At 41.8% G+C, this 26,354-nt stretch overlaps 1 protein-coding gene across 2 annotated transcripts in view; it reads left to right on the plus strand.

Annotated features, from left to right (window-relative positions):
* The window catches only part of LOC137866143 (ephrin type-B receptor 1-B), a 144,741-nt gene that overhangs the window by 46,486 nt on the left and 71,901 nt on the right, over positions 1 to 26,354 (plus strand). For both annotated transcript variants that reach the window (XM_068701843.1, XM_068701844.1), the window contains exon 3: positions 14,288 to 14,969. In XM_068701843.1, coding sequence (XP_068557944.1) covers positions 14,288 to 14,969 — 682 coding nt within the window. The remainder of the gene's footprint in view (positions 1 to 14,287; positions 14,970 to 26,354) is intronic.

Consider the following 26,354-nt stretch of genomic DNA (forward strand, 5'->3'; position numbering starts at 1 on the left):
AGTCCCTGTAAATGGAGGCTGGGGGATACCATAGACATAATGATACTGTAATGATACATTTATGCAGGGAAGTGGAGGTATTAGGATGAAACAGGGAAGGAGGAGCTAAGAGGATGGAAACGCTCAGGGCTTTTTCAGATTTTAGCGGAACTATTTTCAACTTTCCGGTAGTTTCATGCACATAAAAGGAGTTAAAAGGAGAAAAGTGCAAAGTCATCAGAATGGGGACAGTGTTTCTGAAAGAATCACACTATCAGACGTATGATTGCCCTATTACTTTAATGGACTTAAAGATCATTTTAAGGACTTGTTCTCTGTGCTGTAATTCAATGAAAAGCTCCATACACCAACATTGATAGCATGGATCTTGCAGGAGTCATCCAGGACAGACAATGACTGTTTTCTGCATTTTCTGGGTCTTTGGGTCTTTATGAGGCATTTTACACACGTGTAAAGGGAGCTTTTATTGCTTTTGAACAGAGCTTTGGCTCTGTTTAAACATTGGAGAGTGTGGCAGTCCTGGGCCCTGGAATAACCTTGTGTGTTCATTTTACAAGTGTGCGTGTGTGTATGTGTGGGTGCACAATCCTAACAGGATCTTACAGCTGAGATCTTGCTTATGTCTGCTCCTGTATTGCTTGTATGAATAACATTCATCCTAACACAGTTATATACATACTACATACCAAATATAGTTATATAGTTTTGTAGAATCAGTGAAGGAACTACTTTAAATGCATTTTTATTTCACTCTATCTAAATACAACTGGATTCAATTTAAGATAAGAAGAGTAGCTTGTGAGCAGACTGTCCTCACCAGAAGACAACTTAAAATAAGCAAATGTTGCAGGTGAGCCAACATAGTTAAAAGTAATGTTAAATTGTATTTGGATTTCAAAAGTTGTACTTTAGTGAGGATGCATAACTTGTCACCTCACCGCAAATTAATTGTTTAGCGGCCTTTGAATTGTTTATTTTTTTTGCTCTTTTTAAGAGTTCCACACTTTTTTGCACAACATCAGTCTTTGATGTCCCCCCCCCCCCCCTCATGGATCAGCCTCACACTGTCACATTTTTTTGTCCGTGTTGAGAAAATATCCATTAAGACCCACTGAGTAGAGACTTCTACGGTGCTATTTCCATCAAAGCCTGTTCAGTTCAGCAAGCCTCCAGGCACACAGAGGCTCCTGTCTGCGTTGAGCATAGTTTTTTAAGATACTCCAGGTGTAAAGGTTTAGGCAGGGAGACCCTCTGTAGGGAGAATACACTCATACTGCTCACTGGAAGAATGTACCACTTTACATGGCTGCCTTGACCTTACTGGTAGTGTGTGAGTGATGCAGCATGGAAATGCACACTCTCTCACACACACTTCAATACACACACACTACATTCAGCAGGTTTTTAATTGGTGGATTTGTGATAATCAGATATATTTGACATATGTATTCCATCTCAGCGTACCCTATTTAATGTAATGATCAGCTGAAGGTAAATCTCATAAGCATGACTGTAGCCCTATGGCGGTGTCAATGTAAAGATACATAATGTACAGTACTTGTATGACTACACATGCTTATTTTATTATAATGTGTATTTGTTGGTATAGCCATTGTGGTCAATTGTTCTCTTTGCGAACCTGATGAATGCCTCTCTAACGCACACAACAAGAGAAAAGGCACACTCTCACACACACACACACACACACACACACACACACACACACACACTAGTGTTGTCCCTGTGCTATTCGATACATCTCATTAATTTTCCTTCAGTAACTTCTCCTTCAGGAGTTCATAAGAAGTGTGTATGTGGGTTTGTGTGTGGCTGACCAGAAGGGTTAATTTTGAAGGATTGCAGAAGCAGCATCATTAGTTCCAGTGGTGTAAACACGAGGACATATCAGGGTGGGCCATGTGAATGTATAATGGAGCGACAGTATGCGAATGCACACCCTTATGATAGCATCTGCTAGAGAGGAGGGCTCAGAAGGAAAACGGATAGAAACAAAATTATGATATTCCTTCATAATGTGCATTCTTGCTCCAGCTTTTATTATTGCATTTCAGTTGGATATATTCTTTCTTTCCCTCTGTGGACTTTCACCTCCAATGTATATTTTTCTCTGATTCTTTCTAACCTCCATCCTTGTGAGTCAGTCCCCTCATTTCCCTACTGTTATTGTCTGACGCACATCTCTACTACTTTATGACGAATAGAGTGTGGAGTCTCAGAAAGGCAAATGGCTCTCGACCTTGCCGTGCGGCAATGTGACAGAGCGGACATGAAAGACAATGAAACGCACACTGGCCTTGCTAATGTAGATTTACATCCACTTAGAATGTAATTATTCTTAGTTATCAAGAGTAACTTGGTTTTTTGAAACATCATCTGAAATTCAGATTCAGAATCAGAATCGGCTTTATTGGCCATGTACCCATACGCATACAAGGAATTTGACTCCGGTTTTTCGTTGCTCTCCATGTACATACACAGATTCATACAATTCAAGTATAATCATAAGCCATCAGTCTAAACATTGATTAAATAGGTAAGAAATAATAAATAAAGACACTCAAACCTGGCTTTCTTCATCAGGTTAAGCGATTAAAAGAAGATTAGTTAAAGGGGACAGATATGCTAATTTTAGGTTTGTACTTGTGTTTTGGGTTTCTACTAGAAAATATTTTTATGCTTTAATGTTCATTCTGTCTGTCTGAATATACCTGTGTCCACCCTCTGTCTGAACGCTCCGTTTTAGTGCCTATCTCTGTAGGACCCCCTTTAGAAAAGTCCTAGCCTCCTCTTGGTGCACCTTTGCCGAGACACTCACATTTGAATGGCTTGTTGAATCACGTGTTTTTAGATCTAGGCAGCCCACGAAAACTGACTGGGTTGTCTTATTTCATAGTTTGTGGCGTGGTAGGCACACCAGATTCCCTATGTCCCCTATACAACCTATGTATTCTAGGAAAATAATGATTTCCTGGTCATGTATGCAGGTTTTTATATGTGTGCATGATAAAGACCACATAAAAAGTCCTACAGCGAGGTGAAATTAAATATCTGCAAAAATAACTTGCAGCGAAACAGTTCATCCTTTGAACCGAAATGATTAAATCCAGGGTCGGTCTTGAAGTAAAACTTAAAGCAATTAAAAAGTTGAACCATTGCATAATTTAGTTTTATGTTAGGTGTAGAGACAACATGACAAAAAAAGTGCTCCCACTACAGAGCCATTGCTTAACAGTTTAAACACCATTCCCTACATACCATGTTAAGTTACAATTAAACAATGGTAGACATGGTAGTGCACAGGCAGAAATCAGATTACTTATTACCAATTCATTGTGAGTTTTAAAGCTGTCAAACTTTTGTTGTGGACGTAATTGTGTTATCTGATTTCCTGCTTGATTTCTCACAGTAATCTGGTTTCCTGTGTGCATGATGTAAGCATAGACACTGTGCAGAGAAGCAAATAAAGAAGGTGACAAATCGGGGTATCGTTTTACAATCACTTAAGATAATTTTATGAGGAAAGGAGGGTGAAGTGGGAATGAAGAACAGCAGAAGAGCAAGACTATGTGTCCACTAGGTGTTTTGAAGAGCAGGATAGTGCAGTAAGTGCTGGGAGAGAGCGCCAGAAGAAATGCTTCGAGACGCTGTGAGGCTCGTAATGTTAACTAGCCTGTAGCACTATGGTATACCGCAAGGAAATATATAGATACTAGAACCATAAAGGCACAGTCATACCATGAAGAGTCAGCGTTTAGCCCATATGCTCCAATATATTATTCTTTATGTCTCTCCTGTCACATTTTCTACGAGCTTTTCTCCCTTCTTTGCCATTATAAGCAGTGACGACAACTTAATAAGCCCCTGTTGTAACTGGAGATGTTCCCTGGAAAAACCCACAAAAATGTTGATGACTAAGGTGATCGGAACTGTAAGAAAATAGAAAAAAATCTTGATTATTTTCCTTCATTTAGATAAATGGGGAGTGAGATTAAAAAAATGCTTTTGTTTGAGAGGGAGCAGAAGAGATTAGGGGAGTGAGGAGTGAGGAAGAGAGCAAGGGGCCGAGATTGAGGGATGAGAGGAGCTGGGAGAAGAAACAGGAGTAATGGCGGAGGAGCTGAAAAGGGTTGCAGGATCAGCAAAGGGGTGTGAGGAGGGACGAGGATATGGAGAAAATGGAGTGAGAGAGCATAAGAGATCCTGTGTGAACCGAACTAAAAAAAAAAAAGGCAACCCTGTAGATCCAGCTGTGGGTGTGCCTGTGGAAGAGAGCTTGGGTTAACTCATGTGACTCTGAGAGGTCATAGACAGAGTTCGGTGAGAGCCTTGGGGGGGGTTGAGGGGTCAGCGGGGTGGCAGGGGCTGCGCCGGCAGAGGCTGTGGGTGCTGTCAAGCGTGTAGAAATAGAGCAGTTTGGTGTGGTTATAAGGGGCTTGGGGAGAAGAGGGATAAAGAGTCAGCTAAGTAAGCAGAGGGAGGGATGTAGAGGATAAATGTTGCATGGGGGACACAACGGACAGGAAACGGCGTGTGGAGTGAGACGCCAGCAGAAAGATGATGAGATTTTAGAGAAATCCCCCTGTCATTTGGTCGAAGCAGGTGCAAAACAAGGGAAGGAGACAAAATGGATCTCACCCTATGTTTGTTAGTATTTACACTCCCTTGTATTTCCACATGAGGACTTGTGTGTGCTCACGCATATTTCAAGTGCTGAGTTCGCTGTTGCATATCTGCACCGGCATATGTGAGCGTGCAAAAGAGCAGGTGTTGCTGGATAGGTGTTTTTTGGGGCGGGCCCGGCCTTGGCTTAAGCAAAGCTCCTGTGGGCCTTGACTGGACAGGTGTCAGCATACACTCAGCGATTCCTAAAGAGCACAGATAGATCCATAACAGCCATCTCACCATCTGCTGACCAGACTCAATACACCTCAATTATTCATATCGTGACAGACAGACAGACAGGCAACGGGCATCAGGGAACATGGGAGGGAAAAGTAAAATGAGGAAAGTAAAAAAAAAAAAAGAGCAAAAGGTGGAGAGTAGGGAGAAAGAGGCTGATTGGAAGTAGATAATAAGAGTCGGAGAGATGGAGTCAGAAAGAGAGAGAGAGAGAGAGAGAGAGAGAGAGAGAGAGAGAGAGAGAGAGAGAGAGAGAGGGATAGAGGTGAACTCTGAACCTGCAGAGCTCGAGCTGAAATGGAATGAGAGGAGAAAAAACGACAGTGAGTCATGCTGGCTGCGCTTCAGCGGCCAGGTGAGAAGAGTGCCTTCATTACACACACACACACACACACACACACACACACACACACACACACACACACACACACACACACACATACACACACACACACAGATGGATGGAAACTGCACATTTTTATAAAGTGTGTATATGAGAATTTAGCACATGCATATATTCACATATTAATACATAATCCCCCTATAAACTCTTCATGAATTATTGTACAGTTAAAAGGTCATCTATATCCACGCAAACACGTACACACACACACTGCTGTCATTGTCATATCAGTGAGACCTGTTTCATTTTGCCCCCATGGTTATTGAGTGTGATATAGGACTGTAGCCAGACTGCAAAATTTGCCTGGACTTCAGACACAGACATCTTTGCTCAGGATGAAGACGGAATAGTAACACAACGAATCACTTAGATCACAATGAAACCACGGCTTTCCGTCCTGTATGTGTGGCTCTGTGTTTGGGCGTGTGTGTGTCTGTTTGTATGCCTATGTAATTTTGTTAATCTGTGTGTAGAACCACTCCCATATCATATTTTAGCTCTGAACATTTGTATTTTTGTTGGTAAAATGTCATTCACAGCAGCATCTGCATACAGGGCAGACCATTACAGTATGTGTGTAACACAAACAGAATATAGTTACAAGCTAAATCAGGCTTCATCATCATCATCATCATTTTTTTTTAACCTTTTCTTTTCCACATTTTTTACTTGCCTCTTTGAAAATGAGATAACATGTGACTACCTCAAATATGTATTTCCTTCCTGTGGATTTCCCCTCCATATTTCACACATAAGAATTCTCTTGGATGTATTAGGAGCCAAGGACAGATTTTTCGTCACAGATGAATAAAAGAACAAAGTGATAGAACTAGGGCAAAAAAGAATGGAGAAAATGAGTCTATCTTTAATTTGGCATGAATTTGGAGGAGTGCGAAGGAGTGGCTGGAGGCTGACTTATGTGTGTGGGAGTGATTGTGTTTCTGCTGCGGTACCTGTAGTACCTGCTATTTCGGCAGCCCTACAGAGCTGGCAGAAATCCTCCATTTTTTTTACCCACACTGACTGTTTCCGTGTCCTTTTTCTTATCCTGCTTTTCTTTACTCCAGCTCGTCTGTCTCAAAGCTAAGACTGCCTTTTTGCTCTATCTTTACCTAACCAACATCCCTCACCCTCGCTCCCTCTCCATGTCTTTGTGTCTGGAGGAAATAGGGCTGTCAGGTGTCATGCTTTGAAGGATTTTTATACGCATACACACATGCACACATAGACAGGCTGGGGCCTCTTTGCACCCAAAAGCCTTGATACCTTGCCATTCTCCTGTCCCCTGCTGACACGTTCTTTGTGGTTTGTCCCTAAATGGCCTCGCCTTGAGCCATAGGGGGCCAGGGATCCTGCAGAGCGACAGCTTTCACTCTTTCACTCCCTTTCTGCATTTCTTTCACTCCCTTCACCCCTTGTTAATACACTCCATTTTTGTTCATCATTTGTATACCTCTCGTCCACTCTGAATTATTTAAACTCGTACTCTTATTCTGTTCCATCTGTGAATTTTTCTCTCTCCTGCCCTTCGTCACCCACTTTTAGAATGTTCATTTTCTTCTCTTTACATACCTGCTGGTGCGTGGGCACATCTCCAGTTTAAAATACAGACACACAGTCGTGATGAATCATTAAGTCGTCCTCCTTATGATCCTCCACAACAGATCCATAAGGTTGATTCTTTTACACAGGGCGCCTGCAGGTAATGTTGCTTCTGGAAACTCAAAGCCCTGCTGAGGCACTGTGAGCTGCATGCTTTCTGTGAAGGTACTTGAGTGGGTGTTACCAGGTCATCCTGTAATAAAAGTGTTCAGGAAACAGTTCTCTATTTCAACACAATTACATTAACCTTGTTTTTGTCCTTTTAAATGCATTATTAAGTAAATTAAGCTTTTCAAAACCTTTACTGGTTTATTTTTAGGCACACATTTGGGCCTTATATAATAATTGTGTAAACATCTGAAATTCTTTTAAAGTAAAGACCTGCACAAATTACCACGTTACTATCTTTTAGCAACAAAATTAATAATTGGAGACTACTGACACTTACAATTACTTCTCTCATATAAAATGTTCATGTAGGTGTAACAATATGTGAAATAGGAGGTAGAATTTGTAATTTAGAGTTAGAACCATCATCATTCATTTTCATTGCCACATGTTTCAATGGTAAAAAGTGTTCAAATGTATTAATAAGAAGTTGTCCAGTAGACATTATTTCTATTTTAAACATCAGCTGCTGTATAAGTCACTTGTTTCTGTTTTTTCCACCAACATACAAGTTACATCAAGTAACCTTTTGAAAGCTCCACCACCCATCATTATGTGTGAGTTATGTTTGTATTAATAATAAGACCTTAATATTTTAAATATTCTGTAGGAATGGGCTAAATTGCCTGTGGTTAACATTTAAATGTCATTCTTCTTTGCTGATAAAAAATAGCATTATTTGTGTCCATTCTAAGTGTTCACTGAGTAACTACAGTAGTGACTACTACTACAATATCTGTGAGGGATGTGTTCCCTAGCGGCTCAGTCTAAAAACATCTTCAGGAGCTTCAAAGCAACCAGCACGTAATTGAAAATGTGAGCGTTAATAATGATATTACAAAAGTTGGAAAGAGGAGTGGGGGAGTGGGGCGCCTGAGTGGATTGTTCACTTGAATGGCGGAGCGTGATGCCACATTATGTGTATCTCGTACAGGATAAAAAAAAAGGCATATCAAAGACATTTGGAAGCATGGAGACGAAATTGCATATAATGTGTCAACACAGCGTATTTCTCACTCGCTATGAACACACATTCACATCAAATTTAGTACAAAATCCACCTGTACCAATGAAGCAAAAAAAGCCTTGGATAGTTTTTGTTTATACTCAGCAACATCAACATGATCTCGCTTGCCTAACACCTCAGTTCAGTAAATGTATTGATCGGGGGCCTGGGCGTGGCCGGGGAGCAGATCCTCAGTGTGCCTCATTCTGATGCAGACGGACAGAGTTCTATTTGGGCTCAGTCAAACTGTGGGACTGTAATTATAGAGTGGCTGGGATCTGGCAGGACTGGGAGTGTTTCAGACATCACCATTTCCTCCCCATCCATCACATTCAGCCGGGCGGAACTAGGCCACAGATGCCGCGCAAAATAATCATTCCCATGCAACTGGTCTGACAGCAGCCCTCATTCAATAACACAGCTGATCAGAAATGATAATAGCAATCATGCCGCTGCATATTTTAGAGGCCCAAGTCTGATTTTGTGTGTGTGTGTGTGTGTGTGTGTGTGTGTGTGTGTGTGTGTGTGTGTGTGTGTGTGTTTGTGTGTGAGGAGGAGGCGTAGCTTTCAGAATAGGTGAATTCACAAGACCAGCATGTGTCTCAAAGCTAGTAAGAGGATGTGAGTAAATGTAGCTGCAGTTATTGTTGCCGAAGCAAACCAACTGTTGCTCTACATGACATGTCCATTCATTTGACTTCAAAGAACAGACCCAAAGGTTGAATTGCAAATATCCCCACTAAGTCAGATGGAGCCCTGTAAAGAAAAAACTGTCTTGTGACTACCGTCAGCGGTGAGTTTTGCAAAATGAGATGAGCATCTTTCAGCAGGGGCATAAAGAGTTCAATCCCTATCACAGCTTTTCATGTGCAGCTATAATCCACCGTCCTTCGGAGACCTTGGCCTTTGCAAATATGTCAATGTGAATTTCACCTGCATGTGCACCCTTCCCTGTTCTTTTCTTTTCTCCTTTTATCAAAAGCCAGTTCTTTAAATGCTGATTTATTCATGTCTAATTATTAAAAAAATGGATTCTATGAAGGTATACTTTCGCTGCCACGGTACAATGTTGTGTTGCCATGAACAACAAATAGGTTCATTATTGAAATATTCATCCTAAGCTTGTAGTATGAAAAGCAATCTCCTGCTTGCCTCCACCCACATGTTTTAGTCCTGCATTGATAGATGAACAGACAAGTCTTGGGTAGAAAGTGTTCACAAATGTGCCAGCCATTTTATTCCAGCTATAGTACTGTTGGCAGAAAAACTATATAAACACAATCTAGTCCTGGAATTCTTTACAGATCCCCCCAAAAAAGAAGCAACCTTTGGAAGGCTATAAGCTCAAACTTGAGTGCTTTAACTGAAAGGGGAACAAATCATTCAGTTGTAAACTGCACCAGCAGAGCGTAGTCTGGGACAAAGTTGAGGGGAACATGATGGCGGTGGAGCAGTTACATTTGGCCATTGCTGTCTACTGTTAAGTACACCTCTTGCCTTGGGTCCTGCTGTAAAAGCCCATCATCCGACTGAATAATGGGAGTTTTGCTGGCCGTTCAAGAAACAATTTCCAGGCGATCATTTGCTATTTGCGATGGCATTTTGTAGACCTTTCTAGGCAGAGGAGCTTTTAATGTGGAAATGCTCTGAGCTGCTCGTCGGCAATCTGTTTTCAGTATGTCTGAGCATGTAGCTGTATTAACTGGTGCTGATGGATTTTAAACGCAGTGAGTTAGTGGGACGACACTGAGAATCAGACCATAGACTGGAGGTTAAAGATCAGCCCAGTAGATGCTTCTCTTTCTCCATCTTGTGTAAATTGACTGCCATTAAGTTATGAGCTTAAAGTAGTCAAGAACTGTCTTTCAGTATGTGTAGTTAAGCCTGAGCCACAACCAGACCTATTGACTGCCAAGTGTTTTGACTGGTTTGTATGATTAAGTGTAGAGTTACAGTACATCAGGAGAGAAGTTGTATTGCTCTTACTTTATTCCTGAATTTCATTTTGTGGCAACCACTGGCCTCCTGACACCAAATAATTCCTTGAAAAATGGAGCCACACGAACAAAATCGAAAAGAAAAAAAATGGCAACAACAAAAAAAAGGTTTAACACTTAATAGAGTCTCCCAAATAGTGACAGCATTGAAACATTGATACCACTGGCACCCATGTACTTGCGTTTGACCAATATACAATGGTCAGCTCTGCAAAATCCCCAGAACAGGGACTTTTGGGGGATAGGAGGAAGTATGGCTCAGTAACTATATTAAGATCTAGGTTCCTTGAGTTGAAAAGCAAGTAAAAATTCTGAGGTCCTAAAAAGGTTTCTGAAAATGTCTGTGTTTCTAAAACAAAAGATGAACGTGGTGTAATGGGCTATATAACCTTATGTACTATTCTTTTGTTATGTCTGTATCAAGCTTGACTGGAATCTTGCAGCATGTGTGCGGTGGCTCCTGTCCTGTTGCCACCATGCCTGCTCTAAATAACTCATTAGTCCAGTCCATTTCTCCTATTATTGTCCACAGGTGTTACATCCAGGTTCTGATAGGTTACCCTCAGCCCTACGTGAGCTCACTGTTGGATGCTGTGGTCCCGTGATAAAACAAGACTTTGGCCATCTGAGCTGCTCTGTGTTATTTTAGCCTTTGAAGGTAATGGCAGGAGATCAATGTGATGAATGGCCTTTATGAGGGCAGAGTATTGATGGCTTGATGGCAGCAAGCTGAGGCTGTATGAAGGGGAACATCAGCCTGAATATATTACCCCCATTCTACTTGATTTCTTGTGTTTTTCTTTTATCCATCACTCTGTCCTTTTCTTTCCTCCGCCCTCTCTTCTCGCTCAGCTTCTAGCTCAGCTAGCTGTGACTGGTCATTAAAACAAACATTAAGTGCTCCGTGAATCCATAGCTCCTCCATCTCCTCGCCACTGCCCATAAAACAGTGAAGCCATAATGACACACACAATGGCCACACTTGACAATCAGGGGTAGGGGAGAGAGTCTCCTATATTACTGGCAAATGTAAAGCTATTAGAGTGGAGCCAATGGGTACATTTGGTTAGCGTAAAAATAAGTGTTGTGTAAAGAGGCTTTGAATTTTTGTCTGGTCTTTCATCAGCAAGAAAGTTTGTGTTCAGTGAAATCGGTGATGATAAAATATACATAGCGATGCAGAAATGTGTACAGTAAAACTGATTAGGAGAGAGCTGACTTCATAGAGACACATAAAAGACTATTGAAAGTGACGTTGAGCCGTCTCATCTCTCTACCAACTGTATTAATTTTGTTTTTTATTTCAATTTCATTAAGATGCAATCCACATCCGCTACTGCTGTGTGGTGTCTTACCTGGCAGAGACCATTATCTTTTATCATCTGAACTTAAACGACATCTACAGCAGGGAGAACATGTGTTGGAGTAGTACAAACGAGGACTCTGGAACATAGAGATCACACTCCATTGAGATCACATTCCAGTCTCCAGTCTTCCACACCTTGTTCATCTTGAGCCGATATGAATGATACATGGCTCCAACATACATCTGCGCTTACGTCCACATTGCATCGACTAAATATATACGCAGTGCAGGACTAGTGGTGTCATATTAAACACAAATCTTTGAAGAGCAAATGGATGCAAGGACCAGGGAATTCCATTATCAGTAAGGTGACAGGTGATGATGCCTTCTCTTCTCCCTCTCCTTTGGCAAGGTCAGAGAGATGTCATGGAGAAGTGCTGGAGAAATATTTGATTTAAATGATGTAAAAGAAAGAGCAAAGAAATAAAAATAGAAATAGGAAACCTAGGCAGGAGTATTGATGTGACTGCAGGGCGTGTTGCTGCTTTCGCGGATAGTGTCCTTGCTATTTAAATGCATGTGTCACACGCATTTCAATGTTGTTAAAACAGGAACTTAAGAATTCTTAACAATGCTTAAGAATTCACACTGATGTTAATACTCCGAGTAATCAAATGTTTTGGGCCTACAGAAGCAGAAATGTGTTGCGTTGCCTCGAGCTCTTCAGCAGCAAAACAACGGCCAGCAAATCAATATGCGGTCGGTAAACCATCAAATTATGAACAGCACGATCCCTGAGTGCACACACACACAAGCATAAATAGCAGCTGAATACAAAGCGCTGGAGGGATGCGAAAGTTTGATTTCTGCTAAGTAACTGATGCACCTGTAATAGTTTTCCTTGTCTTTGACACAATGGTGACACCAAATATCTAGCGAGGAGGAAATGAAGAAAAAAAAATTGCAGCTCATTATTATATGGGCCAATGAATATCTGGACAGATTTCAGACGGGCATTATCGGAGATGCCTCGGGCCTCTCTTTGGCGTGAAAGATGGTGGTCATTTGGCTAGACGTGGGGCGGTGAGGACCCCCTCCTAGACTGGAGCAGACGGGTGCAGAGGAGCCTAGGGCTGGCTGTATTAATGAACAGGCAGTGCTGAAAGGGACAGGTTCCTGTAATGCTGATGAATGGTCATTACAGAGCAGAGACGAGAGAAGAGAACAGAAGGGGAAGAGAGGAGAGGGTGAGGAGAGTACAACAGAGTGGGCACTGAGGGAGCAGCGGTGAAAAAAGGCTTTAATTTGCACCTCAGATTCCTGTAAACTCGTTTATCATGTCAGCGGTGTCACTGTTCTCCACTCGTCTTCTCCCTGCCCCCACCTGACCCAAACCGTCTTGTTTTTTCCTCCAGATATTGCCACGTATTCCTCGGGCCAAGTAGTTTTATGATCTGAATTGTTTTGGTTTATTTTCTAACCCTTGATTTGACGGCCCACTATCCCCTGTTTCTCGTCTCACGTTGTTTTATTGACTCATCTGACAAGATTTCTGAAGAAGCCTTTCCATGGTTTGACCGGTTGTCGGGGCTGTGTGCTTGATGATGATGTGTTCACCTCTCCATTAGGTCTGATTGGGCAGCTGAGGCTTTAAAGGTCAGAAGAAGGAGGAATCACCAAGAAATATATGCTCACAAGAAACATGAACTAACCTACTCCTCTATAGACCTCATTAACTCCTCCTGGCCTACAGCTGTTTGCGGCATTCATGGGGTCGGAGGAATAAATCTGTGTGCCAAGCTGTTTCTTCAAATAGGAGTAAAAATAATGGTATTATTACAGACAGTGGAAGTGATCTGAGGAAAAAAAACAAAAAAAACGAAACTGTTTCAAATCGCTCTCTGCTCCACAAAATATTAATTTCAAGTCAGTGTGGCTTTTATGTGACTGTCGTAATGCATTCTGCTTTTGTATTTCTTTCCTCCTGTCTGCTCTACAGCTGTATGCCAAAGTGTAACACACACACATCACACATGAAAATAGCTTTACAAATGAAAATATCACATTTAAAATATGTTAGACTTTCTGCCTCTACAAATTTTGAGCCTGACCAACTTTTGTGCAGCTGGACAGTTATTCAAAAATGTTTATCTGAAAGCAAGCTTCTAGGCAACCATCTTTTCATTTCAGTAATTTGTCTTTCCGATTCACAGTGATTCCAGCCAAATGGTAATGGCACATTTTCATCATGATTTTAATACCCCAAGGAGCCTCTGATTCTCATCCAACATACTTTCTGGGTCACACCTGCAAGAAATGGCCTGCAGTGTATTTCAGTTCGGTCTGCAGGCAAATGCCTCTCCATCAGACCGGCTCGTGGCTGCCACGTAGCAGTTCCCATCTTTCTAATTGTAATTCAATAGTGCATAATCTTGAATTAGTTACAAACCATATTTTGTAACGCTTCAACTGTGCGCCTAACCTATTTTGGCCTCGATGGCAAATAGCAGCGCATCCAAAGTAATTACGTGGTTTACACAGTGGCAGTACACATACTGCAGCAGTTAAGTGTATTTAGAGAACAAAACGTGGCGTTTTTGTTGTTGCTGCACTTCAAGAATTGTTTCTAATTCCAAAAAAGAAGGATGTGTGTATTCTCAATGGCTGAATAAGCCCCACAGCTCGACACAGCTGATTCCCTTCTGTTAATCCAGGAAGTAGACTCAAATTTAGTGCCTTAGGGAGATTACTGATATGTGTACAAATTCTCCATGGCTCAGCCAATATTAGCATTCTCTATCAAAAAATGAGAAAGCACCACAGCCTTACCACCAGTGATTACTAATCAACCGTGTGCACTCTTCTCTCTCCTTCTCTTTCTGTAGTGGGAGGAGGTGAGTGGCTATGATGAAAACCTCAACACAATCAGGACCTACCAGGTGTGTAATGTCTTCGAGCCCAGTCAAAACAACTGGCTCCTCACCACCTTCATCGACCGGCGTGGAGCGCAGCGCATCTACGTGGAGATCCGATTCACCGTGCGCGACTGCAGCTCCATCCCCAACGTCCCCGGCTCATGCAAGGAGACGTTTAATCTCTATTACTATGAAACGGACGCCGTCATTGCCACTAAAGGCACCGCCTTCTGGATGGAGGCCCCTTACCTCAAGGTGGACACCATTGCTGCGGATGAAAGCTTCTCGCAGGTGGACTTTGGCGGACGCCTGATGAAGGTCAACACAGAAGTGCGGAGCTTTGGTCCATTGTCTAAAAATGGCTTCTACCTGGCGTTTCAGGACTATGGCGCCTGCATGTCTCTGCTGTCAGTCAGGGTGTTTTATAAGAAGTGCCCGAGTGTGGTCCAGAACTTTGCAATCTTTCCAGAGACCATGACAGGGGCTGAGAGCACCTCCCTGGTAATTGCAAGAGGAATCTGCATTCCCAACTCGGAGGAAGTAGATGTCCCCATAAAGCTGTACTGCAATGGAGACGGAGAGTGGATGGTTCCTATCGGGAGCTGCACATGCAAGGCTGGATTTGAACCTGACAATGGCAACGTATGTCGAGGTAAGTAATAAGTAGAACTACATACATTTGTCATTAACGTCCTTTAGTTGCTATTGGAGAGTGTCACCTCTGATAGATGCAAGCACCCTGCTTTTAAATGATTTGCTTTTTATCATTCACTCTCTTTTTTTTTTTTTAAACGAGGGACTACTCATAATAGAACAAATCACTTCATTGAAGACAGGTGACAGGAAATTGTGCTATTCTAGGCTTGCATATAACTAGGCGTCAGCGTACCTTGGATCACAGTTTTTTTCGCATCATTGGGATGTTTGAATTGATTTTGTTTCATGCGTTTTGCTGAGCATGATGTGCCATACTTCTTCCTTGATCACATCCACCTCCAGCATACTACATTAGCATTGATTCTTAATCTGTAGCGAATGCCAGCCTTCTGTGCAGCCTACTTTACAGATGGCGAGAGGTTTGATTCTGCCTCAACATGATGTGCAGAAAACTAAGTTCTAAGGAATAGATAATGGCGCACACATAAAGAGGAGGTTAATCTGGGTTTTCAGTTCAAGCTGTCACTTTCTCTCTCTCTTATTCTGTCTGTCCTCTAATGCACCTTTACGCTCTGCACCGTGTTATTCACACACACAAACACACACACACACACACACACACACAAATAGAAAATTTGCTCAAGGTGTCTAATGATAATATGAGTGGCTCAGGGCTCTCAGTATGGCGCAGTGTTGGTTGGCCTACCCCTGGAGGTTAGCTCAAGAGTGTGTGGAGCCCAGATAAGATTGATTGACGCACATCTGCTCTGATCAAAAAACAGATATGAGAGTGCCACATATCTACAAAGCACACTGTGTGCAACTGTACTAACTGGATCCTTCTCACATTGCTTTATGTCCTATGCAGAACACACCTACACTCTAACATACACACACACACACACACGCACACGCACACGCACACGCACACACACACACACACACACACACACACACATACACACAATGACTTTCAAATGAAAATTAAGTTGTTTGCCTTCCGTTAGCTCATTACTGGAAGTTTTCATTTCACATCTAACTTTGCCATCTCATCTCATCACAACTGTGTTTTACATTGTTCACAGGTCATTTCATTTTACATGACTTTGTTTCGATGATTATTATCTTTTGTTTCAGAGGAAGGTACATTTCATTTACATATTTTAAAAGCAACTTTATATTCCAACCCACATCTAGGGAAAAAGTATTTCAGTGCATTATTTGCAAACTAATAATTGAAAAATAGCAGACTTTAGTTTCCCTGCTGCGAATCTTTGTTCCATCTGTGTGATATTCGAACTACAGCATCACTATTTGCAATAGAAAGTTTTAAACTGATGAAAAAACAGGATCAAAAAGAGTTACTTATATTAATTCAAGTGGCCATCTGACCAATAGGACTGCAGTTAATTGTATTTATTTAAGACTTCCATTCTACCCGGCTTGTTTAACCAACTTGTTTTCAATAAATCTGGGCCTTTCAACCTAGTTTTTATTGTCGTTAATCTATAATCTATAAACATATGACAGAGCATATTTAAGCAGTGTGTGGAGGTTAAATATTTGAGGCAAAGTTCAATACAGGAGTTTTAAAAGAAATTAGCCAAATAACCTCCCCTATCCTCAAACGCAAACAAATACTTTTTTGTTCTGCAAAGTTAATTTGATGGTGATCCGTGTCTGTCTTTGTCAACCCTTTCTCCACAGAAGTCTCCATAGAAGTCCTTTTTTCCCACCATTATTCCATTACTCTATTATTACCTCAACCATATACACACTCACAGCACAGTAATTGGAGCCTAAGGTATCCTACAGTGTTGGTAGGAGGCTTTATGTTGGTGGGGGCTTTGGCATTGCTGTGAACACCAAAAACACACACGGGCTCGAACACATACACAGTCCCCAGGTAGTCACCGCACTACAAAGACTCTTTGAACAGAACAGAGGAGGAGATGTATATTTCCACTAATTCCCACAATCCCCCTGGTTTCCTTCTCTTAAGTACCCATAGCAAGTAGACTTCCTACTGTGTTCAGGTTGACATGTCTCTCTCTGATGGAAATGCAGTGTTATGGGAGGTGTGAGAAACCGCCTGTAAAGTGAAGGAGTTGTTAGTGCGTAGCTGTAGTAGACTGTAGTAGACTGTAGTAGTATAAACCTGTACAATGTTGTGTGGGTTGGCCTAAACCTCAGGACACACAAGAGAGAAAAAGAGTTGGACTGAAGGAGAGAAACGGATGATGTTGCCATTTCTTCCTCTCATAGATAGCATAGTCTCTGGAGACTCATTTTGAATCTGTTCCCTTCTCATCTCTTCTGAGAGGCCCCTCCAATAAGAGCAATCTCAACCTTTTATTTTCCACAAAGTCTCTCTTCATGGTCTTGTAATTCATTATTTAAACAGGGAAATCTAACCTTAAAGTGCTTGCGGAAGCTGAGTACTACGGGCAACCAATCAATTGGGGGTTGGTGCAATAACATGGCCTCAACATTGGGTCTGAAGTAATTGCCCATTAGAGATGAAGTAACAGGAACAGGAACAAAACGAATATGAGATCACGCTGAAATGATTTCCCTCATTGAGAGCAACATGAGAAGGAAAGATATAACATGGGAAAGGGAAGGCACTGTGGTGCTTAAAAGCACAGGGGGAAATCAAAGATGGAAATAAATTGCTTGTTTTGAGCAAGGCTCAACAATCTATTGTTGAACAATGTTGCCTGAAAATATTATAGGGAAAATAAAGTGTAGAATCTGCGCCTACCAACACCTGCTTTGTAGAATATGGGAAATAATCAGCGTTGCTTGATATCAAACTGGCTAAGGACGATATTAAGTGTAAAGTATATTAACCTTTTGACGTCAAAACGCACATTCAGTCTACCCTACGCGTAACAAAACATCCAGTCACTGAATGTTCAATCTTGCACAATCCATAGTTTTTGATACATTAATTTTCTCCATAGTGAAAAGCAACTGCTATGAAATATTACAAATGTAGCTATTAAGCGACACATTAATAATTCTTTACTTGTTTACATATTGAGTCATTTGTTATGACAGAGAAAATTACCCTAATTGCAATTGGTTGTTTGTGTTTGTTAAAACTGTGTGGTACTATGTGTGTTGGATCATAGTGTGTAAGTGTGTGTAAGTGTGTGTGAGTGTGTGAGCCTCCCTCTACCTGATTGTGCTTTCTCTAATCTATATGTTTTAATTAGTGGCAGGTAGTGGAGTATGTGTGTGTGTGTGTGTGTGTGTGTGTGTGTGTGTGTGTGCGGCCTGCTGTCAGCTGGGCAGAGAGGCCATGTTGAGTTGTTGTGCTCTGTAACGATGATACCAGCATGCCATCCTCATTACCAGCTCCCCAGCTCCCACACAAGCCATTTGGGTATTCCCCCCCCCCCCCCCCCCCCACACACACACACACACACACACACACACACACACACACACACACACACTCTCGTCCTCTCTCTCTCTCTCTCTCTCTCTCTCTCTCTCTCTTTCCCTTTCTCCCTCTCTCTACCCGTTGGCTATGTAAGCAATCTGCTAAATATTTTATCACCTCCCTGTTAAATCGAGCAGAGACGCTCCAAATAGCACCCCACTACGTACCTCCACCAACAACGCAAAGCTTGTCTGGTGTGTGTGTGTGTGTGTGTGCTGATCATCTCAAGTGTCTTAAGAGAGACTGATTTAATGGTTTTACTGGACCCTCTGATGGTTGTTGTCATGGTTTCCAGCTGAGTGATTGATAGAATCACCTTGTTTAGGTTTGCTTCACATCCATCTCTGTGTTATCTTTTCTCTTTTTTTATATAATATGATATAATCATTGATCATTTTAATGTTCCTTGTATTCTCATATATGGAGTGATTAAAACTCCCAGGTAAACTAATTATTCTGACGTTTAAACTCTTAAAAGTGAATGATGTGGCACATACTCCTTCAGAGTAAACAGGGCTAAATGCCATACTATGAAAAGCAATTCGAAACTTTGGACTGCCTGTTCTTCATTTTGCTGTTAACACTTTTTTCCTTTGGGAAACTAAATTTTCTATGCACTGATATATGCCTGCCTGGAGTCTATAATGCTGGAGTCTTATTTTATGAGGCCCTCTTTTATATTTTGTCTCCTTTTGTAATTGGTTAACTATGCTGAAAGCTTATTGCTTCTCTTCTTTTTTTTTTTTTTTTAATCTCAGTGGGCCATTCCTATGCAAAGATCATAACTGCTCACCGTCTTCACTACTGCATGAACTTGGAGACAAGGATAGGGTCAGAGGATAGTAAAAGCATTGGAGTGAAATAGGATGTTAGTAAAAAACATAATGACTAATATTATTATCCATCATATTTTCTGGTTGCTTATTTATAAAACTCATGGAATCTAACGCAGTATCCTTGATGATGTATTCATTTAGTTTGGTATTTTGATTTAATGTTTAATTCCTCACCAGAGCAGCCTTCTAGTCCTAGTATGAATCTTCTCATATTTTCTCTCACTGTTAAGCTTCAGCAGGCTTTTGACATGCTGGCACATTAATATTACAAATATTCAAATAACTTTATTTAACATTCTGCAGGCTGACAGTGGCAGCGGGAGATTCACAGCCCATTGAGCAAGTGCGCTTCCCTGGGCTAAGTGCCGATTCATCATGGCTGCCTTACTCCTGTCTAATGGCTGCCATCATGGGGCGCGAGCACACACACACACACACACACACACACACACACACACGTACCAACACACGCGTAAACACACATCTTGGACATACACTTGGAAAAAAGTATTGGTTCTTCCATGCGTTTTTAAAATGTGAAATGTAGTGTTCCAGGCACATTTATCATGTTATTAAACCTAGCCTGAAACCTTATAAACACCTATAGAGTTCATTGTCACTGACACCTGCTGGCTTATTTCTCTGTATTAGAGAGATGAGGCGAAAAATAATTACTTCAAATTATTTCCAAAACACATACAACCACTAAATTTATGTAAAGCTTTAAAGTTTGGCTTTGGAAGCTATTTACTGTAAATGTTAGCTTTTTCACTTTTCTGCTCCAGGGAGGCTGTGATTACTTCTTTATATGTCTTATCTGAGTGTAAAGGGTTTGGCAGACAGGACCCACAATGGCCCGGTAAGCTATTAGAGCCAATTCCAGCCCATTTGGCCTTGTCTACTTATGTTCCACAGAGTTTACTTCATTTGCAGAGAAGCATCCATGTGTACTCCACAACACACGCAGACGCACCAACATCTACCAAGTCACCTTGAAGCACAATTAAGTAAGCGTCTGACTCTTCCTGTTCCTATTAGTCGTACGGCAGCGAGGGGCAGTGTGACGAAGACATAAAATGGAGTAGTGGGAGGAAGAGACAGAGAAAAGCTGTAAGAGAGAGCAGAGAGTGAAAGACTTCTTGTTTCCATGGCTCTCAATAGGCTGAATAGGGGGATGGCAGAGAGCAGTGGTGAATGAGTGTGACTCAAACAAAAGACTCTTTGAATTTAAGGCCCAAATAGAATATTTGTAATGACCCCAAACACAGATGCACTGCTCTCACTGCAAAAGCAGAGTCAGTCCCTAATAATGTGAGGGGAATCCAGAGATTTTGTTCACGCATAATGGAAATACCCGCCACACACAGAACTGTTCTTATCCCCCCGTGGAGGGGCACATACTCCTACTCCTATTATTTTTTACTCTTTCTGTCTTTCCTTTCACTCGCAGTTTTTTTTTAACCTTCAGTCCCTTACAGGCCATGTATCTGGTCACTGGGCTTTTTTTTCTACGCAATTCATTGTCATCTCTCACATGGTCTTTCCTTTAGCTGCTGCACAGAAAGGCTTTTCAAGAATGCTACACTTCGACTCGACATCTCTTCCAATCTTCACCACCAAATCCAATTCAGTTCTCTTAATCTCTTCCTCTACTTCAGTCTCAGTCATGTCTCCGTATGTCCTCTCCTCTCCTCTCCTCTCCTCTCCTCTATTAGTGATGGACACTGGGTGTTGAGGGACAGGGAAACAAAGGAACCCTAACATACAGCAGATGGCTGGGGCTCCGCTAAATTTGCCTCATGTCACCCATCGCTGGCAAAACACAAAAGGCCAGCGCCACGAGTGGCTCCACTTCACCCTAACCGTGACTCCCATCCATCAAATTCCTCATCTTCTGCTTTTAAGTTATGATGGCACGTTTAAGAAAACAACAAAGAGATCATCAATAATGCTGTGGAGGAGTCTCAGTTTCTATCTCTGTGTTGTCTTCACAAGTGACCAAAAGTTAAATGTCAAGAGAAATTTGGACAGCACGTAGAAAACTTAACTTTTCACTCTCCTTGTACTTTTACCTCCTCTGCAAAACCGCAACTGCAACTTTTCTTTTTTTCTCCTCTTCCCCCTCTGGAGTGTGCTGTGGCAGGCAGTAATGAGGAGACGTGGGGAGCCTCTCCGCAGAGTCCCGCACCCCGATTGAGAATGTGCAAACACCAACCTCTCCATCACCCCTCATTTGTTGATTCCCCCTCTGCCTCATCATTGTCCATCAATATTCACTGTTCGGCTAATAACACAGCCAGGCCTGTTTGGTTTGATGGCAGAGGGATACATTTCACTTTGAGGAAATTGTCTCATCCCTTCCTGGAGGTTATCAGCAGCAGCAGAATGATGGATGTGGATTAGTCAAGGTTATATTGTGGAACTTGTGGACTGACGATCTCATTAGAATTGAATTGCAATTATAGTAGGCCAATTATAGATCAATGTGTTCTGTTAATTTCACACACATGCAGTGAGAACTAGTGAACAAAGCCAAAGCCACATTTCTATTACTGGAGTGGGTTAAAGGGTAAGCTTCCTTAATTTATAAAGAAACAAAAAGCATCTAAGTGGTATCTATTCATGCAGAAATGCTCACAAGATACAGTGCAAACATGTGCTTTTAATGGCAGTTGAGGTTACACAGCTCCTGTAGATGGACTAAGTGAATCTGCTCAGCATACAATACAGTCAGCATGGAGACATTGGGCTTTGCAATAAGCCAATCCTGTAAGCCAAAAGTGCATTTTTTTTCCCATGCTTTGTTTTGATTCTGTCCATGTGCATGGGGGCTTGAAATCAATTCAGAGCTCAAAATCTCTGGACTTTGGGTCAAAGCTTGTAAGATATTTGTTCTCTTTTGTGGGAGGCCTGCACACAAATGAACAAATCCATACACACACACACACACACACACACACACACACACTTTCCATCAACCCAAGCTGAACTTTCCGTGTCCAATTTCATAACCTAATCACGTTGGCAATAATTGCCGCACACTTGAAGCAAACAGCATTACAGTTCCACTTTAAGTGCTCCCTAAGTATCCCTGATTAAACATACTTGAAGAATTATGTATGTGTAATCTGTTATGACACCATGCATTATCCTAAACCAACTTGACTCCTTCTAACTGGCCAGGTCATCTCAAACACGACCTCAAAACCTTCACAATATGCAATTATCCGGCAATTAGACAACTCCCATAATCTGCATTGCACTATGTCATTGTGCGCATTTAATTGAATGTTTTCACTGACAGTCAACACAGCCTGTACTTTCCGGGGTCAGGACATGTGGTTCTGCAGAAACTAGAGGAAACGTCTCTTTTCAGACTGACAGACAGAAAGAGCCTAAACTCAATATGGTCTTCTCTGTGACAAATTATTGATCTTGGCTTTGTTGTCACTCCTCGTGCAAAGGACCCCCTGCTATGGCTGTCTTCCGAAAACGCCCACCGGAGAAGACATTGCGTGAATATTGAATTTTGGAAGTTAGATAGTGGAGAGGAGGTGTGTGTGTGTGTCTATCTTTATGTGTGTGTGTGTTGGGGGGGAGGCACTGTGAAAAAAGGCGAAAGAGAAAAAAAAAGAAAGAGAGCAACTTGGTAATCCTCTCTTTGAGCACTTTGTGCTTTGTGCTCCATTTGTTTACTGAGTTCCCACACTGGCTGGGGGCTGCAGCTTTTCTCCAAGACAGAAATTAGCATATTCAAACTTGTAGTCAGATCTGTGTGGCTCTTCATATGCATGCGTGTCCCTGTTTATTTCTATGCAAGTGTGTAGTTTAGATGATGTGAGAGCTTAGCGTATCCTCATCGGCTGGGGCAACTCGACTTTAATGAAATCTTCAAAGTGAGTGTGGTTTTATAGAGTCTAATCAAGCCTACTAACCTCTTAGACAGTCTCTTTTTGGGCCGCATTTTGTAATAATACCAATCATGCTTTCACTGCTTGCTGAGTGGGAACAGAGTCTGTGTCAACAGGTTGACTGCTGCCTACGTGCTGCAGTGGACGGTGTCTCTTGTTGGAGGTTGGATTGGCTGCATCGAGCACCATATGTTACAGAACTGTACCATGACAATATGTTACGCTAAACTAAATAATGGAAGATGAGGCTTCAAAGTACAGTAAATGTCAAAACTTGATAGTTATTTTGTACATCTCTTATAATCAACACAGCTGTCTCGGCATTCCAGTCCTCAATAATTAAATCAACAGAATAAAACTCAGTTTGATTCATGTTTTGTGCTCAAAGAGGTAACCTCTGCACATTGCTGAATTATGTGAAACCCAATTCATGCTACGCATGCAATCTGATCCCTGAATGATTTTGCTACCCACTCGATTAAAGTTGATAGCCTGTTTCTTTGGTATTCCATTTCTTCTTGTTCTCCTCTCTTTTCACTTAAAAGTGCAGTGTTCACAGACATGGACTAGTACCGAGAATAAAGATGAGGCTACTTTGTGACCATGCAATGAATAGATATGGATTATTGTACCATCCCATAGGTATGCACTGCCATCACTGGTGCAGTGTATTTTGTATTCAGTAGTGTCTCTCTCATTCTTTTAAAGCAATTTATTCTGTGCACAGTCAAAATATGTAATCTGCCCTCAGTTTACATCTGTGTTTTGGCTCCTGGGTTTGGGTTATAGCTGCTTTTAAAAACAGGATATTTTCTTTGTGGTCCCACATTAAAATAATCCTCAACCAATTCAAGGGCCAACAACCCAGCTACTACAAGGCTCATCTGTAAATGGTAAAAAACAAGAAAGATTATAGTAATTGTAGTTGATGCACTGAGAGATACCTTCATAACTTGCCCTCTAACATTGTTTTATGATGTCTATGCGCAGTCCTAACAATTACAAAAAGTCCTTTCTTAAATCCCAGAGATGTTATCTTAGTGCTGGGCCAGCGTTACTGTACTGCTAGGCCAGACTGCACAGTGGTATGCTCCTCAAAGAGAATGATATCTGATTAGTCCAAGTCAGTATAGAGCAGAAGTCTGACAAACAAATGGATTTGCTGTGTCTAGAATGTTCTCTAGGGGAGCTGGATGGGCTGAGATACAGAGATGCTGCCTTTGTGTTGGAGCCAGTGCGAAGCATAATAAGACCCTTTGGGGAATGAACCAAACACCGAGTGATAGGGACACAAAGGCACACATGCTCATACATACACTCAGTCAATTTCACAATCTCGCTGCCTCTCTCTCCCTCTCACTTTTTCACTCTGCCTACCTTTCTCTCTTACAGCCCTATTAACTGACCTTTTATATTAATGGCTACCGTGGTTGGCCTATCATTATGTGTTTTGGCTTTGCAGGTCTGTTGCGTTTCTTGACTTTTGCCAAATTTATTGTGTCAGCCAAGTGTCATGCCGGACTCCAAAGAACCGGACTAACAGCAGCTTTTTTATAGGGGTATTACTGTGCAAGTGTATGTACATACATGTGTGCGTGTGTACCTGCATGTATTCGCGTGTGCTCGCAGGCATGTCTGTGTGTGCTTCACTACCATCACGGCCAGCAAATCCTATTACCTCCCTCCTTTGTTTTCATTCTCTATCTCATCTTTACTGCCTGTTTAATTCCCTCTCTACCACTGTCCTCCTTCTCTCACGTACCGCTAGGAGAGCAGTCTAAGAGGGAGTGCCACAATAGGGGTATTAGCCAAATGTATATTAAGCTTGCCTGACTCGCGCAGTCAATGTGATGCTTTTACACCCCTAATGCCCTGTGAATAGGCCTGCTGCTCCCTGAGAAACGCCTCCGTGAGCCCTCGGAGTGAGGGGCCCTTTTACTGGCTCTCATGACCCTGGTCCGCGTCGCCTGTGCCGGCCCCATCTCAAAGCACACAGTTTCTCCATTTTCATAAGCGCTTAATCTGGATTGGAAGCCTCTCCATTGTGGAAATGATTTGAGAGGAGAACTTCGGCCAGACAAAAGGGCCAGTCCTTTCTGAGGCTGGGGCCTCCTTAGCCCTGTTCCTCCCTTCCCATTCTTCCATACAGAAGCCCCAGCAGGAGCAGCTAATTGTTGTATGGAGAGGAAGAGTGATGGGGTGTTGAGTGGATGTCTGGCTTAACAGTGCCCCCAGTGGCAGAGGGAGGGTGAATATACCCCTCCCTCAGACAGAAATAAGAGAAGAGCTGTACAAAAAAAATAGAATAAAAAAAAAAAAAAAATATATATATATATATATATATATATATATCCACCTCTCGCAGTTTATTTATCATTTGATCCAGGTCAGAATAGATCCTGTGATGCCGGCTGATAGTAAAGTTTTGTTTGATTCCACTAGGTTACAGTGCAAAAGACTTTGGAGCTGGAATGTGTAACAAACTCAGAGTGAAGCTTTGAAGAGTAATGCTGTTGCCCTGGGCTACTTAGCTCCAGGGTCAAATGAGATTACACCCTTGATCTGTGTTAGTACCTTCTGATCTGCAGGATTGCAATGTGGAGGTGTGTTTGTGTGTGTGTGTGTGTGTGTGTGTGTGTGTGTGTGTGTGTGTGTGTGTGTGTGTGTGTGTGTCTGTGTGTGCTGGCATATGTGCCTATCTATGTGTCTATATATCTGTGTTTTTGACAGACTTTGCATGTATTAACTGATATACATATTTATGGCATGTGTGTCTAATTCAAAAGTACTGTAAACCCTTAGGATGAGTCTCTACTCAATGTGTGTGTGTGTGTGCGACATGCAAATGTTAGGGCATTTACACAGTATTCTCCTCATAGAAAGGGGTTGTTAAAAAAATACTTCACCCCCTAAATGACCATTTTTATATCAATTACTCATACATAAAATACGAAAAAATTCTTTCAGAAAAATTTGTTTTAGTGCAGATGCATGTGTTTGAGAAGTAGTGAATATACGACTGGACAAATGAGACTTGGATCACACTGCACAAGTTAGGTGAGGGACTATAAACACATATGTTGATGTAGTTTTGCTGTTGTGAAACGCAGAGCCCATTTACTTCAATTCATCAAGACTGTTCTCCGTTTTTGAATTCTCCATTGGAGGCATGTGATAAAAAC

Source organism: Cebidichthys violaceus, unplaced genomic scaffold, assembly GCF_023349555.1.
Source record: "Cebidichthys violaceus isolate CVI_PGR_0920_01 unplaced genomic scaffold, fCebVio1.0.p SCAF_8, whole genome shotgun sequence".
In the NCBI taxonomy this organism is placed as follows: domain Eukaryota; kingdom Metazoa; phylum Chordata; class Actinopteri; order Perciformes; family Stichaeidae; genus Cebidichthys; species Cebidichthys violaceus.